Source organism: Ambystoma mexicanum, chromosome 6q (genome assembly GCF_040938575.1).
Source record: "Ambystoma mexicanum isolate Mex_15411 chromosome 6q, UKY_AmexF1_1, whole genome shotgun sequence".
Taxonomy (NCBI): domain Eukaryota; kingdom Metazoa; phylum Chordata; class Amphibia; order Caudata; family Ambystomatidae; genus Ambystoma; species Ambystoma mexicanum.
In genome coordinates, this window is record NC_090937.1 from 987639038 (window position 1) to 987656712 (window position 17675).

Sequence of the window (17675 nt, forward strand, 5' to 3'; positions counted from 1 at the left end):
TAGGTTAAAAAGTGCTTGTTGCATAAGACAGCTGAAGCAATTTTGCGGGTTTTGGAACATGTGGTCTGCAATTGCATACAGAGTTAAGCAGCAGGTGCTTTAAATGAACGATATCCTGCGGATGCTGGGAAGTGTTCTAGGCCCATCTAAAAAGGGAAGGATTGAAAGCTTTGAATTGAGCATAAGCAAGGGGTGGGGGATTTCCTCTGCACAGCCTTTCTTTTCATCATAGTTAAGCCCACATCTGCCATTTTAGAAGGGGAACGGCCATATGCACAGAGGCTTAACATCTGTAAATGCCCATACAGTGCTTCTGAGTGGGCATTTACACATTTTGGGTGGGCCTTGCCCGCTCAGGTCCCTCTCTGTCTATGCCTATGCACAACAGTCTTAATCCTGTCCATAAAAGGGATGGCCATTTTAAACTGCCAAGCTACGACCCCCGAGCACTACAGGCCGGGTCCAGCAGGATAAAGGCAGATTTCTGCCACAGCTCTTCGCAGCATGGCGTTCCCAGACATTCCAGATGGGGATTCCTCTGCAGATAAGTATCTGGACAGTACACGTGTTTACTACTTGCGTAAGTACAAACGTTGCTAAAGTGTTGCCACCAGCCCAACGCCTGCAGTGTGACCTTGCATTTCCTGTATGCAGGTCATTCATAATCACTTGAAAGATCAAATTGTTACTTTCACATATTCTCAGAGGGTCCGTGAACGTGACCAGTCTTCAATTTCACTTGACTGTGTGGCACCCAAACAGCTGACTGCAAAGCTTGGACACCTGTTCAAGCGTATTTATACAGCACTCACTCGCCAGTGTCACTTCCCAACCGCAAGGGAAAAGCAGATTGCTGATGTGAAAAAAGGCTTCTGTCATGATTACTCTGGCATTTCTTATAATCTTTCCTCAAACAAGTGAAATCAATGTATCACGTGCAAATCGTGCATTAGTTTAAGTTAATATAATAAGGTGTCTAAGAAAGAGGTGTTACCATAACCAGTCCAAGTAGCATAAAGATCGGTACTGGAGACGAGGCCGCACTACCCCAGAGACCAAGAATGGAGGCTCGCACAGCCAGACCCCTACAGAGCTTGACGCTAACCAAGTCGGTATTTTTCATTTTTTAACCCAGACATTTAGACATAAATGCATGTACTTTATTAACACCAAAGAAGTTTTCAAGGTCTTATCGAATTCAAACATTGTGTATGCTTTGCAAGATGCCCACATTTAGATCACGACGAGTTTAATCCGCATTACAGCTTCAATTACATCCATAGTAAAACAACAAAACTGTGGAATGTGGTTCGGGGCCACTTCCTAGAAATATTCGATATTTATTGTCCTGTAAATTGTACACACACGTGTTCAACATGGGGAATCCCTCAAAACACAAAAATGACAGTGGACATCTGCTCCGGAACTGTTTGCATATTCCTGACTTGGAGATAGACGGAAAATGCGGGCATCCTGCCCCCTGCGTCTTCAGAGTACATTATTCTAGTCCAAAAATGCAAATATCATAGCCATGAAGCGTGCAGCAAGGTGCCTGCAGCAGGGGCGGACTGGGAACCAAAAGAGCCTGGAAATAATGTTTTAAGTGGCGCCATATTCCACATTTTCAGCAAGCCCGACCATTTTCCTATTGGAAAATGTGGAAATGCCACACAAAAGATGCCCAGGGGCCATAGGCCTACCAGGAAATCTCCAGAGTTCCCTATAGGCTAGTACAGCCCTGGGCGCCTGCCTCCCCGAGCACTTAAAGCGCGCAGAGCCAGGATTCAGGGTCCACGGATGAGCAGCGGGGCTTTATCCGATGCCGAAAGACACGTTTATGTTCGTCTATCAGTATACATATACTGCTAAAGCTTCAGTATGATATGCACTTTTCGCGTGACTGGCCGCAAAATAGTTTCAAACAATATACGCAAAGGAAAATGTGTTATGATTTATTTTTTATTTTTTTACATCCAAAGGCTGTTTTAAAATCAAACGTTACATAAAATTGCGGTGCAAGGTTCTGCACTTGGTACAGGAGGGGCAGCAGAGCTGTTGTGGAGAGGCTGTCTTGGCAGCCCCGTTTTAGCCAGCTAGAGGTTAAGGGAGTCCAGTGGTGGTAGCGGATTTTAACTGGACATCTACTCGAAGCACCACAACAAAGCTCGTAGCAGGATGGGTTGGGTGGGGATGGGAGCCTTTACTCAGCAAACGTCATTTACTGACTGGCCACAGGGACAGGGCTATGTTACACACCTTTGGGGCCCTGGGCACGGACTTCTTTGGGGCCCCCTCCACCAAACCAAAGGAATTAAGTGCTCAAGAATATCTGAACCCCCCTCCCCTGCCACAATCACAACCCATAGGTCGATATGCTACCTCACAGCATTAAAAATAAGGATGTTTACTCCCTTTGAATCCCCCTTACCCTCTTTATTCTTGCTCTAATCAGACTGATAATGTTGCCTTCAAATGCTACTTGTTAATCAGTCTATGAAGAGGTTACTTCTGTTCTAGCATAGATACAGGAGACTTTATATCAATAGAATCCAGGAAGGTATGCAGCCTGTAGCATTAATGCAGGACTGTATATAAAAGGTACATGTAACCCAGAATAGACAGAGATATCACATGTGCTGCCTCACAGAATGCAAACGTGCTCAAGCATGTATAGAGCAGACTAATTGGTAGGAAGGAGAAAGCTACACGTACCATAGCATGGATAGTGGATGCAGATTAGAAGCTACCAGGAAGGTGTCTGTATCCAGACAGATTTGAGATTATAAGTGGGACATCATTTTCAAATAGTGCTGCCATTAGAGATCAAGGGAACAAGTTCCTGTGGTGTGCAATATATCAATGCTCACTATTATAGTGGAAGCAACACTTTAGCCAGTGAAACCATGAGTGAGGCTGTTTTGAAGATCATACCCTGAGAAGGAAATCTCTCTAAAAGTGCTGACAATTCTGAAAGGTTTAGGGACTGGCAATTGCGAGAGCTACGGAATACAAGATTACATTAGATGCCCAGCATTACCCAAACTGGTTAAAGGGTGAATCTGGGATTTGTGCAAACTCTGCAATTTCTGAATTTGAACACTTTTGTTTCCACTTCTTACCATGAACTAAAATAATCTCATTTTATAAAACTGACTTGGAAAGTACACACATAACATTACCAAAGATGACCAATTTTAAAAACAAAATATTTTAGAAGGGTGTAACACAGAATGATTCTAGCTTCATTCTCTCCATCACCAAGAGACTTATTTAAGTACCAGCATACCATACAGTGTTATTTAACAGATTTAATCTGGGTTGGTCTTTTGCATGTTAAAGCTTTACATACTTCCAAAACACTGGCTTGTCAAATTGTCATTTATAAACGTGCAGAAAAACCTTTGGCTTTTACAAAAATGCAAAGCGTTTTTTGTGTCAAACGAGCAGACTTTAAAATATGCTTGCCCGCACCCTTCACCATCCGGTCTGCTCCCTTATGCCTACCACCCCTTCCACTCAAATGGCCTACATAAGAAGAAAGATCAAGAAATGGGCTAAACAATGCCACCAGCATGCGAGGAGGCAAACTTCACAGAAGACAGTACAATAATGTACGAGATATAAGATGATTAATTGGATCACTGTATTGTCTGCTGGCAAAGCCAGGATACAAGCATGAATGCTTTGGTTCCAAATTCTGATACTTACTCATCTCTTGGACTAACATTTTATGCTCAACGTTGGAGGCGATTGCCTAGGTTTTACAACACCCCATCTGAGCACACCAATTTCTAGACCTTCACCATAAGGATGACATGTTGGTTTTTATGGCTACCCCTATCTGGTGCAGGTATATTGCCGATAATAGCACCTGTTGTGCTGCAAGACCAAGTACATATGCAGGCAGGTTTATAAACTTCAGACATAGGAAAGGTTCAGCCAGCCTTACAGGAATGTGCTATTCTAATCTTGCATAGGAACGCATATCACTGCAATGAGTGTTTAAAACACTGAGCTAACTTCTGAACCATTGGGGCACTCAATTTACCAGTATGCATTTCAAATGTGGCTATTGCACATGAACATAATTCCCACAGGAAGGAAAGAATGCTACAAGAGTTGTGCCGCAAGGAACACACAAACTATATATACCACAGTGAACACAGAAAGCAGTACATGATGAATTGATTGAGGTAAAATGAACTTTCCAAAACAGACAGGCAATAGGTTTAGAGCCTCAGCACCATGCAATACAATATCCTTGTGTGTGCTATTTAAGTCTGGTGAACAAAGGAATGTTACATCTTTAGATCAAGCAGCCTTGTGGGGCCCCCTACAAGGTGGGGGCCCTGGGTAAGTGCCCCTTTTGCCCTCCCATAAAACAAGTCCCTGCACAGGGGCTGTGTCAGGGCCTTTCAACCCCTTTGGTTGAAATAGGCACATAGTCTCAGGGGTACTGCTCAGCAGCTCTAGCAGGACAACTGGTGGTGGATATTGACATTCATATCCAATCATATTTTATTTATAAACATACAGTTTTATTCCAAAAACGTTTATTTCTTCATCCAACGTCAAAACATCGAAGAAGGAAAACATCAAGAGCATCAAAAACAAACGGTGTCCAGCAATCATGGTAAATGAGAAGGTAAGGTACTTATAGAAATTTTAAGTGTTCCTTTTCGGATTATCAATCACAAGACACTCCTCGTGTGTAAAAAAAAGAGATGTGGTTTCCTTCTATAGCATGCTATCAGATACAGAGCCAGGAGTCAGTTTAGGCGATTCTGTATTCTCTATCGTACAGCCTCTCCTGTTGGATCTTCTCGTTCATGATTGCTCCTTTGTCAGAAGATGTTGTATCTATTGGGTTAATAAGGAGAGATTGTGACGTTAACTTCTAGATCAAGGACTTTCTTCTTGAAAATTCCCTCTAAGAAGATAACCAGGCATCTGGTCATAGATGGGCCATTTCCTCTGTACAGGTGCTCCCAGTGCCTGCTATGTTCTTCATTCATTCATAAAGTAGTCGAGTTCTCTCCACTCGTAACTCGGAACAATAGAGGATCAGACGTTGTATTGTTTTGTCACAATGGTTGCAGAGTCTGCAGTTTTATCTCTCTCCCTTCCTCCATATCGGCATAGAACAGATCTTGTGTGCAGGACATTCAGACAAAATCTCAAGAACAAGTCTCTGGAACTGGGATTTGAAGATCTTCTTAGGTAGGCCAGCAGTACGTTAAAATGGTTGGTCAAAGTTTTTGATAGGGTGTGGTGTATCGAGGCAAACCTTTTTGCTTCCGTTTCAGATCAGTCGACCACCCACAACGTTCTTTTGACCAGTAGTGGGTTTTCACATTGGGTCAGGATTTCCAGGCATTTAGCACTCCATTCATTCAACATCCATTCGAAGGAGCTTTCTGGCCTGTTCTTGATATTATACTGCAGAGGACAGTTCCAGGAATTCAATTTGCCAAAACTGTGAGCGATTTCCAGACTATTCTTATGTGCATTGAGAGGAGACCCAGTTTGTGTCTTAAAATTGCCATTGGGATTGAGTTTGGGAGTCTCAAGATAGGTTTCCAAAACCTGCTCTCAAGCTTTTCCCAGATTTCCTAAGCTAGCCCTAGGCCTGCTTCACTGCCGAAGATCAAGGCTGGCACCACTTTCTGATTGTAGAACTGGATTACCGGTTGTAGAGAAAATGTACCGTATTTTCTGGTAATCACGAGAGCCTGCACTTTCAACTGGTCGGTTTTGAGGACTAGATTTGCGAACCAGGCCATCTCCGTTCTACTATATTATATAACCCAACATGTCTGAAAGCTGTCCTGGGAACCGAGGAAGCATGCAGGAAACCGAGTGCAATGATATAGCGAGGCAGCAGGAAATATAGTCAGGTGGGAGGGGATTCGTAGGGTTGAGGCATAGCAAAGAGGGCAATTAGAGGGGTCCTCTCTGTCCCCCCTAAAGCAGCAGACACAGACAAACAAGGCAGAGATCAGCAAGATTCTACTGGCACAACGGCTCAGTCATAAGCTCCAGCCAGCATTAGTTCTCCAGCAGAAAGACAGAGCCCAACCCCAGAGCAACCCCCATAAACTAAAACATGAATAGCTGTCGTCCTAAAAAAATGCAAACAATGTTTATGCTGATACCTCAATAGAAGAACAATGATAATTTAGCCAACCTACCATATTATCTCTTTCTATTCTTAGCTGTTCTCGCTGTCGGTTGATAGTGGTGTGATACAACTTGGGAGGGGGGCCCGAAGATTTCTTGGGAGTGATGCTTTTGCTTCTTGGTTTTGAAGCTTGCCTCGAAAGTTCTTTCAAAAGACGTTGGTTTTCCCTTTCAATATGTCTCACTTCTTCATTCGTAAAGGAATAGTTCTTTGACCTTGTAATGGCTGGGTGGTCAATCACCACATTTCTTTGTTCCTTCTTATCTAGATGCATGAAAGCTTGGACAGTAAAAGATGTAACGTTACAATCAAAAAGCACAACATTAGTTTACTCTAACTGGGTTTTTGTTAAAGAATAAGATAATGTAACCCTTTGGCATATTCATAATCAAAGGCAAATGTGCAATGTTAGGGCTTTAGCCCAATTTTCATTGTTTACATTATACGTATTGCCATTTAATAAAACTGTTAATACGAATACATTTGCAACTTTCATTGAAATAAAGTAATTATACTGGAAATGATTAACTGTGATACACCTAGCTGACATTACCATGAAAATCTGCACATTCAGCCAAGACTATTAGTCATTCATGATATGATATATGTCATTTACAACGCGCCTGAACACAAGTGTTTCTAGGCGTGACAAGACAAGGTGGGGAAGACAGGAGGACAAGGCAACGATCTTACTCGGCCTTTTGTCATTCAGATTGTGCAACTGCGATAGCGTGCAAGGGGAAGGGAGGAGGGGGGGGGGTAAGTGCCAGGGAAGGGGCAATGCAATCAGGGCAGCAATGCTCTGAGTGAGTGCAGCCAGGGCAGTGCGGCTCTGGGTAAGTGCAAGGAGGGAGGGAGCTGTAGAGGTTACAGCTACAGCCCCCAAGTGCGCGGAAGGCCCAGCGGCAGTGCAGGGGAGACGGATCATGGAGGAGCCTGGTACCCAGTGAGACTCTGGGGGTAGCCAAGCAACCAGTCGGCACAGCAGGCAGGCCGGTCAGCAGGGGAGAGAGAAAGAGAAAGCACAGTAGAAAAGGAAGGTCTTGAGCAGCTTTCGTAACTTCAGGTGGCCCAGCTCAAGTTTTAGAGGGGCAGGAAGGCCATTCCAGAGGGTGTCACCTGCAGAGGAAAGTGATCCAAACCCACTCACTGCCTGGCAAAGCGACTGAACCTCAGAGTTGGAGGTAGCTGAGCCAAGGGCTCGAGAAGGGATTTATTGTGGAAGAGAGAGTTGGTTGCAGTGCGGGCCCTGGCCCCAGAAAGCCTTGATGCAGAGGATCTTGAACTTGATCCTTGCAGCCACTGGGAGCCAGTGGAGAGATTTCAGAGCTGGAGAGATACGGTCCCTGGGCTTGGGGCCAAGGATACGTCTTGCAGTCCTGTTCTGGATTAGTTGCAGAGGGTGGAGAGTAGAAGAAGGCAGATTGAGAAAGAGGCTGTTGCAGTATTCCAGCATAGAGAGAACCAGGGCTCTGGAGACCGTGAGCTTCTGGGGGAAAGGGAAAAAAGGAAGAATACCTCTGAGGAGGTGCAACTGGTAGTGGGCCTTTTTAGCAAGGTGTGTGATGTGAGGAGAGAAGAGAGAGTGGAATCGAAGATGACACCAAGGTTTTTTGCCTCACAGGAATGCGAAGGAAGAGGGCCCAAGGAGGGCAGCCAGAGTGAGAGGGAAAGCAGGAAGCAGGGGTCCCAATGAGAAGGATATCTGTCTTACTTGCATTAAGGAAGAGATCATTGGAAGCACACCAATCCTGAATCACAGATAGACAGGCAGGAATGAGTGAGTGAAGAGAGGAAGCTGAGGGGAGCCCTAAAGAGAGCAGAGTGTCATGCGTATAACACTAAAAGTTAGAGGAGAAGGTAGAGATCAGGTGGGCCAAATGGGCTAAGTAGACATCGAAGAGCCAGGGTGATATGGTAGAGCCCTGGGGGAACACCACATGTGGAGAAAGAGGTGACAGAGAGAAAGGACCCAAGTTGGACCTGGGATGGTCGGTCCAAGAGGAAGGACGTCAACCACTCCAGGGCCTGATTCGTGATGCTCAGGTTTGCGCAGAGTCGATTGATCAGGATGTTGTGATTGACCCTGTCAAAAGCAGAGGAAAGGTCAAGGAGGATGAGGGCAGAAGGAAGGCTGGAATCAAGATTAGAGAGCAGATCTTGACGAGTGTTCAGGAGAGCTGTTTCTGTGCCTCTGGCTGCTCTGAAGCCAGAACGATGCGCATGGAGACAACCAACAGATTCAATGTGTAGAGTAAGCTGGGAGATGGCCAGCTTTTCCAGGAGTTTTCCCAGGAAAGGAGTGATCGAGATTGGGTGATAAATTGCCGGACAGGTAGAGTCGGCAGAAGTTTTTTTTTAAGGAAGGGATGCATGAGGGAGTGCTTGAGGAGAGAGGGGAACGATCCAGTAGCAAAAGAGTGATTGCAGAAATCGGCTAAAACTGGAGCGAGGGTGTCAATGTGGTCCTTGATAGTTCTGGAGGACTAGGGGAGCACCTGTTGGATGACACATTCATAAATCAGACTGGTTTAGAAACATTGTCATGTGTTGTCAGGGAGAAAGAGTGGAAGGTAGAAGTAGAGGGGGGAAGCTGTGAGAGGGGGGCTAGGAAGGAATAAGTGGAGGAAGAGGAGAGCGAGGACAGGATGTCCTGGGTTTTAGAGGGGAGGTGAGAAACCAGAGTGGTACTGAGGGCCTGGGAGGGAACAGGAGAGCTATAGACAGCAAAAGGATTGCCCTTCTCCTTGCAGAGTTCAGCCATGTTGTTAGAGCAGTAGAGACATAGGCTTGGTTGTGGACTCTTTTCTTGGACAGGACAGAGAGTCTGTATTGCCTCTGTAGCAGGTGACAAGCCAGTTTGTCAGAGGATGTGCCAGAAGCCCTCCACTTCCTCTCAGCCACCCCGCACTTGGGTTTCAGGGTGGCAAGGTCAGAGTCATACCAATAGCTGCACTTGGATTCTCATGACAGGGACAAGGATGACCAGAGCATTGGAGATAGAAAGATGCAGGTTAGAGAGGTCTGTGTCAGAGTTGAGTCAGCCGCAGTAGGAGGATCAGAGAAAGAGGCAAAGTCATCCACTGGCACCCGCTTCATGGCCCAAATGACTGAGAAGGTAGGTGGCAGTGCTGGGGTTGGATTTGCCTGAGGGACAGAGTTTCAGGCGAGAAGAAAGCAGAAAGTGGTCAGTCCAAGAGAGAGGAGCGGTGAGAGGGTTAGAGAGGGGGATGTTGGAGTAGATGAGCACATCCAAGAAATTTCCGGTAGAATGGAAAGAGTTACAGAGGTTGCAAAGAGCCCTGAGGAAGGATAAGAAGCATCCAGGTGGATGTTGAGGTTTCCAAGGAGGAGAAGTTGAGAGGTAGAGGCAAGGAGAGAGGAGGAGAGGTCAGCCCCCTTGTACTGCGGGTTGCCTCGAAACTCACTAGTAAACATTTACAAAAGTAGTTTTTAAAAAAAGGGTGTACCAGGTTTGAGAAACCTGAGGCGTTTCTCCCAGGCTATTCCTGGGGATCCTTTGTTCAGGTGGCCAGGGGAAGGCCATCGGTCTTGGATCCCAAACCTGGGGGCGGACAAGCGACAAGGACCACCTGGGCAGGGGGTCCTTGGAATCTATGGGAGACGCGCCCTCGGCCGACACATGGTATTCCTCCAGTTCCGATACACCCCTACCCGGCATCCCCTCAGTTATCATGGGATATTGCCAGCAGAGACCCATAATACCCCTAGTTGAAACTACAAATATCCTCCTGACTCAGACCAGCTCCAGGGTACCAAATCCAAAATGTGTTATTCCTGTCGGAAAATAGGTCATGTGGCACAACATTGCTCCGTCAGGAAAAGGAAGCCCATCATTCACCAAAGGCCCACCATAGGGATAAGGAAATTTCTGTTAAAGAATCACCTCCTATATCCCTGGGGAGTAGGTGTTGGAAACCTAATGGTGAGACGCGGTATCCCCCGCCCCCTTTAAAACCTTTACTCCCTCTTTCCCGATCAACTACATGAGTATTGTAACCCCCCCCCCCCTTCCCTGCACAAACACATACACATTCCCCTTATACAATGGGGAAAGACTCCAACACGTCCCAGTGCCGTGGTCAGGCAATTGCCTGGAACAACTTTTATTTATTTATTTATTTGCATTTATAAAGCGCACAAACTGCCCTCGGGCATCGTGGCGCTGTTAAGAATACTTGCTTGGTTACATAAGTGCATGAGGTCAGAAAATGGTAGCATAAAACATGAGAGCCAACCCCATCTTGAAGGGTGGCAACAACAGGTAAAGCAAAAGACAAGATTGGTGGAATAAGACATTTCTAGAAGGGTGGCAGCAGCAGGTAAGCAAGGGACAGAGTAGGCTAGGTGGAGGCAGAAGCTACGCACGCGACCAAAACGGGGCCGGGGGGGCCGTACATTGCATAGGCGACCAAGGCGACCAAGCGGGGCTGGAGAAAAGAGCACACGCTACACAGGCGACCGGGGGGGGGCGCGCACACGCTACACAGGCGACCAAGGGGGGCTGGGGGGAGGCACACGCTACACAGGCGACCAAGGGGGGGGCGGGGTGGGGGGAGGCATACATTGCACAGGCAACCAAGGGGGGGAGGGGGGAGACATACATTGCACAGGCAACCAAGGGGGGGCACACGCTACACAGGCAACAAAGGGGGGGCTGGGGGGGAGACATACATTGCACAGGCAACCAAGGGGGGCAGGGGGGAGACATACATTGCACAGGTGACCAAAGGGGGGCTGGAGAGAGGCACACGCTACCAAAGGGGGGCAGGGGGAGACATACATTGCACAGGTGACCAAGCGGGGGCTGGAGGGAGGCACACGCCACACAGGCAACCAAGGGGCGGCTGGGGGGAGGCACATGCTACATAGGTGACCAAGGAGGGACTGGGGGGGAGACATACATTGCACAGGCGACCAAGGGGGGAGACATACATTGCACAGGTGACCAAGGGGGGGCTGGAGGGAGGCACACGCTACCAAAGGGGGGCAGGGGGAGACATACATTGCACAGGCGACCAAGGGGGAGGGGGGGCTGGAGGGAGGCACACGCTACACAGGCAACCAAGGGGCAGCTGGGGGGGAGACATACATTGCACAGGCGACCAAGGGGGGCTGGGGGAGGCACACGCTACACAGGCAACCAGGGGGGGGCCTGGGGGGGGGAACATACATTGCACAGGTGACCAAGGGGGTCAGGGGGGGAGACGCACATTGCACAAGCGACCAAGGAGGGGCAGGGGGGGAGACACACGCTACACAGGCAACCATGGGGGGCCAGGGGGGAGACATACATTGCAAAGGCGACCAAGGGTGGGGTCAGGGGGGAGGCACACGCTACACAGGCGACCAAGGGGGGGCAGGGGGAAGGCACACGCTACACAGCGACCAAGGGAGGGCGGGGGGAAGACATACATTGCACAGGCGACCAAGGGGGGGGGGTGACGGCACAGCGCACCGTGGTGGACAGTGGTAGACAGGGCCTTAGGAGTGGGCCTTGGAGGGAGGGCCGGCTTCCCCATAGGCCAGGACATAGAGGACCTGAGCCAATCAGGGCAAGAAGGCAGGAGTCAACAGCCCAGGCCTCCAGTGCCCGCAGGTCGGCCATCTTGGAATGGCAATGGGGGACCCCCGAAGTAGTCAGGAAAAGCACTACGGTGCCTTAAGTCCAGAATATATAACAAAAATAGCGCAGAACCGCTTGCACAGAGCATGCTGAGGCTGAAGTCAAATTTAAATAGCATTTTTCAATAAATCGCACACAAGCGCATATTTTCCTTGGTGTAAACCATGGGGCTTACCTTGCTTGCAGGTGTTGGTTAGTTTAGCATTTCTTCTCCCGAAGGCAGTGGGGGTGAGGCAGAGGCTCCAGTGCCCTGCAGTTTCAGCACGAGATGGGAAGTGCTGTGCCTGAACTCAGCAGCGGCTGCGGCTGTGCAACTCACACCTGAATCCCCTTTACCTTCCCCACCGGGATAAAAGGCGGGGCATGAGAACACACTGGGAGCAAGGCAAGGAACGAGACGGAGCACATGAAGAAGCAGCCTATTCCAAACCGCAGCTGACTCAAGGAAGCCAGATGGAAAGTCGCGGAACGAAACCAAGGAGTGAGATGCCCTTGGGCCGTTTGACAAGTAATCACTGGGCTGTTGAAAACTCACAAGCAGCATGTGTGAGGCAGAGAAGTGAAGCCAGAGAATCCTGTAATGCATGTCCGAGATACAAGGGCCTACCCCACGCCCGACTAGTCAAGTTGGGGGAGAAGTGCAGCTGCTGCGGTATCGTCCTTGGCTCCATGATCAAAGCCGCAAGCCGAACCTTGTATACAGCCGGTGAGTTGAAGGCAACTGTGTGAAACCGGGATGTGTATGAACGAAGGTCACGGGTGGCAACAAGGTGTCCTATGAAGGCGAATGGGAAAAACGTTTGAAGAAAGAAGCAAATAAAAAATCGGAAAGCCGATAATTGTTTTCTGGACTTTGAGAAGCAATCGCACAATAGTAAGTAGTAGAGTGGTCCAGCACCACGTGGGTGCCCAATCGAAAGGTCCCAGCCTGAATTTATCCTGCTAACAAAACTTATGAAATGTGAATATGATTTATGAGGAAGAGAATCAAAGTGGTCCTGCAAGGGTTTAAGTCAAATGATTTGCACAATCGAAAGTGTTCGATTTGTAGTAAACTGTGAAATAAATCTGAGTCTGAGCCCGACGGAGGGGGACTCAAAGAGAAAGGTGAAAGTGGTATGAATTGAGAACAGAACCATACTGAGGCCTACGGTCAATTGTAAAGTGAAAAGGGAGTCCAAGCACGGTTGAAAAGGGGACTCAAAGTCAAAGAAAGAATTTTTGTTGATCGAAAAGTAAGCATCAAGAAATGGACCTTTGAACACTTTTTGTTTAACTTTTGTCTTGCAAGAGAGAAGCCTTCCTTGATTGAGCAAGAGACTTTTGGTTTCAGAGAGAGCCGATAGATTAACTGGAACTGTGCCCTTGTGCTTAGCCAAACTGAAGTGTGTCCCAAGCCCAAGTGTGCCGCCTTGTCCCTTGATGAAAACATGGGGAAGGGGAACCAACTATCCAGTCACCCTGACATATGGTTTCATTACACACATTTTGTTATCTACATCATTTCGCATACTGTTTGTTGTTTAGTAGTAGGGATTGGCAAATGATTTTTTTTTAGTATAGGCCCTTTTATTCTGATGAAGACACTAGTAGGACTGTTTTATCTTTATTTTGATGATGGTTGTAGCTTGCTCCCATCCTTAGATTTAGGTAGGCATTTTCCAACCCATTGAAGTTCAATAAACACCGTGGAACAGGGAGCACTTGCGTCTGTCTTCACTGTTTGATACCATGCCTTTCTTACACAGGCAAGAAGTAATGCAATTTATTCTGGGCTCCGTTACAGTTGGGAAAGCGAAATTCAAACAGAAGGCACAACAGAACTGCAAGAAAAGCGCTGTTGAAAGTACGCCCCAAAATGAAAACCTTTATAATGGTAGAAACTATATGCATCACATCACATTGCAATATTGGGTCAATAATCCAAGTGAGGTTAATTGGCAGAGCCAAGTTATTCCCCTATATCAGGACATACATTATCCAGTAATGATTGGGTCCCTCGACCACCTCTGTGTCGTCACAGTCCAGCCCACAAATCCCACATCAAGGTGCCAAAACATTGAGACATTTGAGATGATCAGAGGATCTTTATTCATCTGTCACCAGACATCTCCCTCTTCTTCTCACGTGAACACATCCACTTATAACACTGCAAGAGCTTTGAACTGTTGACAAGTTACTGGTTTAATGTTGCAGTGTAGGAACTCTTCGTACCATGTCCCAGGCTGAGATGTGCTAAGAGGCCCTTTGAAACCGCCATGGGATATTTTGAAACCCTCACTAGACCAATTTCATATACTAGTATGCCAAATAATGAAATGTTTGTGCATCTACTGCCACGCACTGTCTCCCCCCCTGCCCGTCCAGGACCCATGAGCTTTGCTTACTGACCTCGAATGTATCGAAGGCTGCTTAATTTCTTACTGTAAGATCCTGGGAACGTGTAGTTTGCAGTGTGCTGCCAGCTTCTACCACTGCTAGTCAAATTAATAATAAAACATTTATTTCTAGTGAAAGTGAGCACCCAGGTCTGTTTGCAATGATTAGGTATAATTTTAAGTCCCACATACTCACCTGTAATTCAAGCATTATTATCTGTTGGTTTTTGCTTAGAATACAATTAATTGGGGCATTCTCCAGCCTAATGCATAAACCTATGCAGCTATCAATAAAGCCCCCTTTCCTTTTAGTAGGCTACTCTCGCATCCAATAGGTTTACGCCTCTTTACTGCACTGAACTGCATTTTCACCACACCACTCAGAGGAAGGGGCAACCTGGCCAGAGGCCTGTAGATGGTGGCCACAGTCAGAGAGGCCAGGGAAGATCGAGAGCCTGCAGACCAAGCATTTAAAGAAGGAGTAAGCCTGCATAGGAATGACAGAAGCAGGCCCGCACTCTGGAAAGATCAGAGCTACTCCACCTGCAGGTCGGTTGGTTCTGGGCTCGGAGAGGATCTTGGAGCCATCAGGGAGGAGAGTATCAAAACTCGTGACAGAGCTGGCTGTGAACCATGTCTCGGTGAAGCAAGGAAATCCAGGTCAAGTTCTTCGAGGAGGTGCCAGAGAGGCGGCGGAGGCAGGAGGTGGCAGAGGAGCTAGAGAGGTGGTCTTGGAGGAGTGGAAGGAGGTCCTCCCACCGAGTGCCACCATTAATGGGAGAGGAAGAGCTAGGAGAGAGAACTGAGACCATACGGGGCGTCAATAGGTCTGGTGAGGGAACGACAGAGGATGTTGGTTTGAATCTGTCTGGAAGAGGCACCTATGTAGTTATCAGCGATAGGGAGGCCTGGGCTGGAGACCAGGATGTCCCTCTTTAACCTTTTCCTTCCAGACCTAGGTAGAGGGATAGGAGATATAGCAGCAGTTACAGAAGATGGGAGGGATTGAGATCACCATAGAGGGTGTAAGGAGGCTAGGAGGAGGAGGGACCAGAGAGAGGAGGAGAGGCGCAACCCAAGCACAGCGCAACACAGCAAGTGCAGAGGGTGGAGGGGGGTCACAAAGTGGGGGAGTCAGGAGACGCAGCAGCACAGCAGAACCCCCAGTGGGGTGGGAACCTAGACAGTGGGAGAGGGTCACTGAGCCAGTTCACGGTAAAACAAAGTAGCTCTGGTGCACAAATCACTCAGATTCGTACTTTCCTAAAAGTGAGGAAAAAGGCCTGGTTATAACAAGCAGTAATGCAAGTGCGACTTTCCTAGAGGAAGGAGAGAGGGGTGGCCAAAGAAATACAATTTACTGAGGTGCTAAAGGGTGGTCCATCTACCAGGCTGTCCAGAAACCATCACGATTAGTGCTAGATTATCTTCATCAACGGAGCCCGACATATCAAGATGCTGAACTGTAGCAAACTTAGATGACCTCTGTTATCTTAGATGAAGAGTAACAAAAAATAGACTCCATGAAACGCAAATTAACTAACCAAATTTGACAATAACCAGGTCTATATTGCTTTCTTGCAACTGATTTATCATTTGAGAAAGGCCAAAGTAATTGCCCCCTCCAGCTTGCATGTACGTAATTCAGCCGTAGAAATGTAGAATGGCATCTCAAGCTATCATCAAGAGAGTTAATAACTAAAGTGCCACTCATACTGATGCTGGATGTTCCCTTTCCTATTGCATACGGTATTTAGACCTCAAATTTTGGGCCACCTCTTAAAGAGACCGCTCAGGAAACGCAACCTAAATGACTGCACTGTTAGTGGAAGAGGGGAGTCACATGATCCAGCAGATAGCATATGAGTGTGTGGAAAGGTGGGGGGCAGGGCCAGGTTTGCTTTAGGCATGGCCAGTCGGGAGTGGGTGTGCAATGGCCATGATGTGGCGGGGGTTGGGGGGACAGGTGGGGGGTGGATTGGAGCTGTGTAGGGTAGTGGAGCAAAGGTGGAGTTTGGGAAGTGAACCTCCCAGACTGATGGTTTGCAAATTCCATTGTTTGGAGTGGACAGGACAGCCAAAAAAAGGCAGTCATTTGGACGAGCGGTCTCCATTGGGTATGATGTTGACATCGAATATTAATTTTGCGACAGGCTATGCAGAAGAAATATTTTTGTAAAGCATAAGAAAGTTATGGAAGTCTATGCATAAGTAGATGAGGCTCCGCCCACATGCAGGCCCCGTCCTCCCTTACACACCTAATAGCTTACATACCTCAGGCATGCCTCTGCCGCAAAAGCTTCAACAAGCAAGAGAATAAGTGATCACGGGTGAATCGAAGAGGGGTTGTTTCGTCTGTTGAACGAGTGACAGACTAAGTACAAGATCTATAAAGGACTCAAGACTAACGTTTTGTCCAAGGAGCCAGTTGCTGCAATAGGCCAAAATCTGGGCGCCACTTCTACGTTTTGGAAGGCAACTTAAAAACGTTGCCAAACAATCTAAACTAGCATTGGGACATTCAAACCCTTTGTGAAACATCAATGAAAGCAGAACTGTGTCTGCTCTGTGCATTACGCTTCTTAGTGATTTTATGATGCTGTCTTAGAAGACCTATCTATTGATTAGAACGGTTTCTGTTAATTATTTCAGCTAGTTATGCAGCTGCAGAGTCTCTCCTATTTAGCACTGTCCATCTTGGCCCTACAGTTTTGTTTGTAAGGATGAAATACAGCTCAGTTCTCATTTTTATATTTCGTGTCTACTCCATTGCGTTTACTAAGAAAGTCTGTTGATTTACTGTGAGAGCAAGACTATTCATCAAAGATATGAAACTGGACCCGAGTCTCTAAATACAAAATAAAAAGTCCTTGTGTTCCATATCTGCCCAGGCCTTGCACTAGAAACTATTTAAAGGCCTGGTTGAAGTTAATCGTCTGAACAGGTTTATAACTTTATTTTGAATGAAGGCCTATGTTTTGTATTGTCAGAGTGTCACTAAAGGTTCAAATGACAGCATAACTTGGCCATAAAGTATAACTTGGTTTTAATTTCATTTTACCCAAGGAAAGACATTGCTTAAAACCGGGTGTGAGATCAAACAATTCAAGCAAGGAACTGTCTACACTGTGGGACAGGGTCCGGTATCTGACCAGGTCAAGAGGGGATATGGACCCGCACCCCCCTCAGCATGGAATGGGAAGCCTAACACAGGGATTCCCAGGGCCAGTCCCGCCCTACAGGCAGGCTGTATTCCTTATTCCTTCTTTTTGTGGATACCTGCATGAAACAAATAGGGCCTCGTCTTGTACCATGCCTGTACTGCACGATGCTTGCCAGTCTTGTTTGTTTTAAGAAACTACAGTTCCCACAAGAAACAAGTGCCCCAAAAGGGAGAGAACCATCTAGAGCATCAGGCGGCAGAACGACTCATCCAAATAAACAGGCACTCACAGCCCACACGGACTGA

At 47.2% G+C, this 17675-nt stretch overlaps 1 protein-coding gene across 1 annotated transcript in view; it reads right to left on the minus strand.

Moving 5' to 3' along the window:
* The window catches only part of CFAP97 (cilia and flagella associated protein 97), a 390032-nt gene that overhangs the window by 200401 nt on the left and 171956 nt on the right, over window positions 1-17675 (minus strand). The window contains exon 4 of the mRNA XM_069631508.1: window positions 6192-6460. Coding sequence (XP_069487609.1) covers window positions 6192-6460 — 269 coding nt within the window. The remainder of the gene's footprint in view (window positions 1-6191; window positions 6461-17675) is intronic.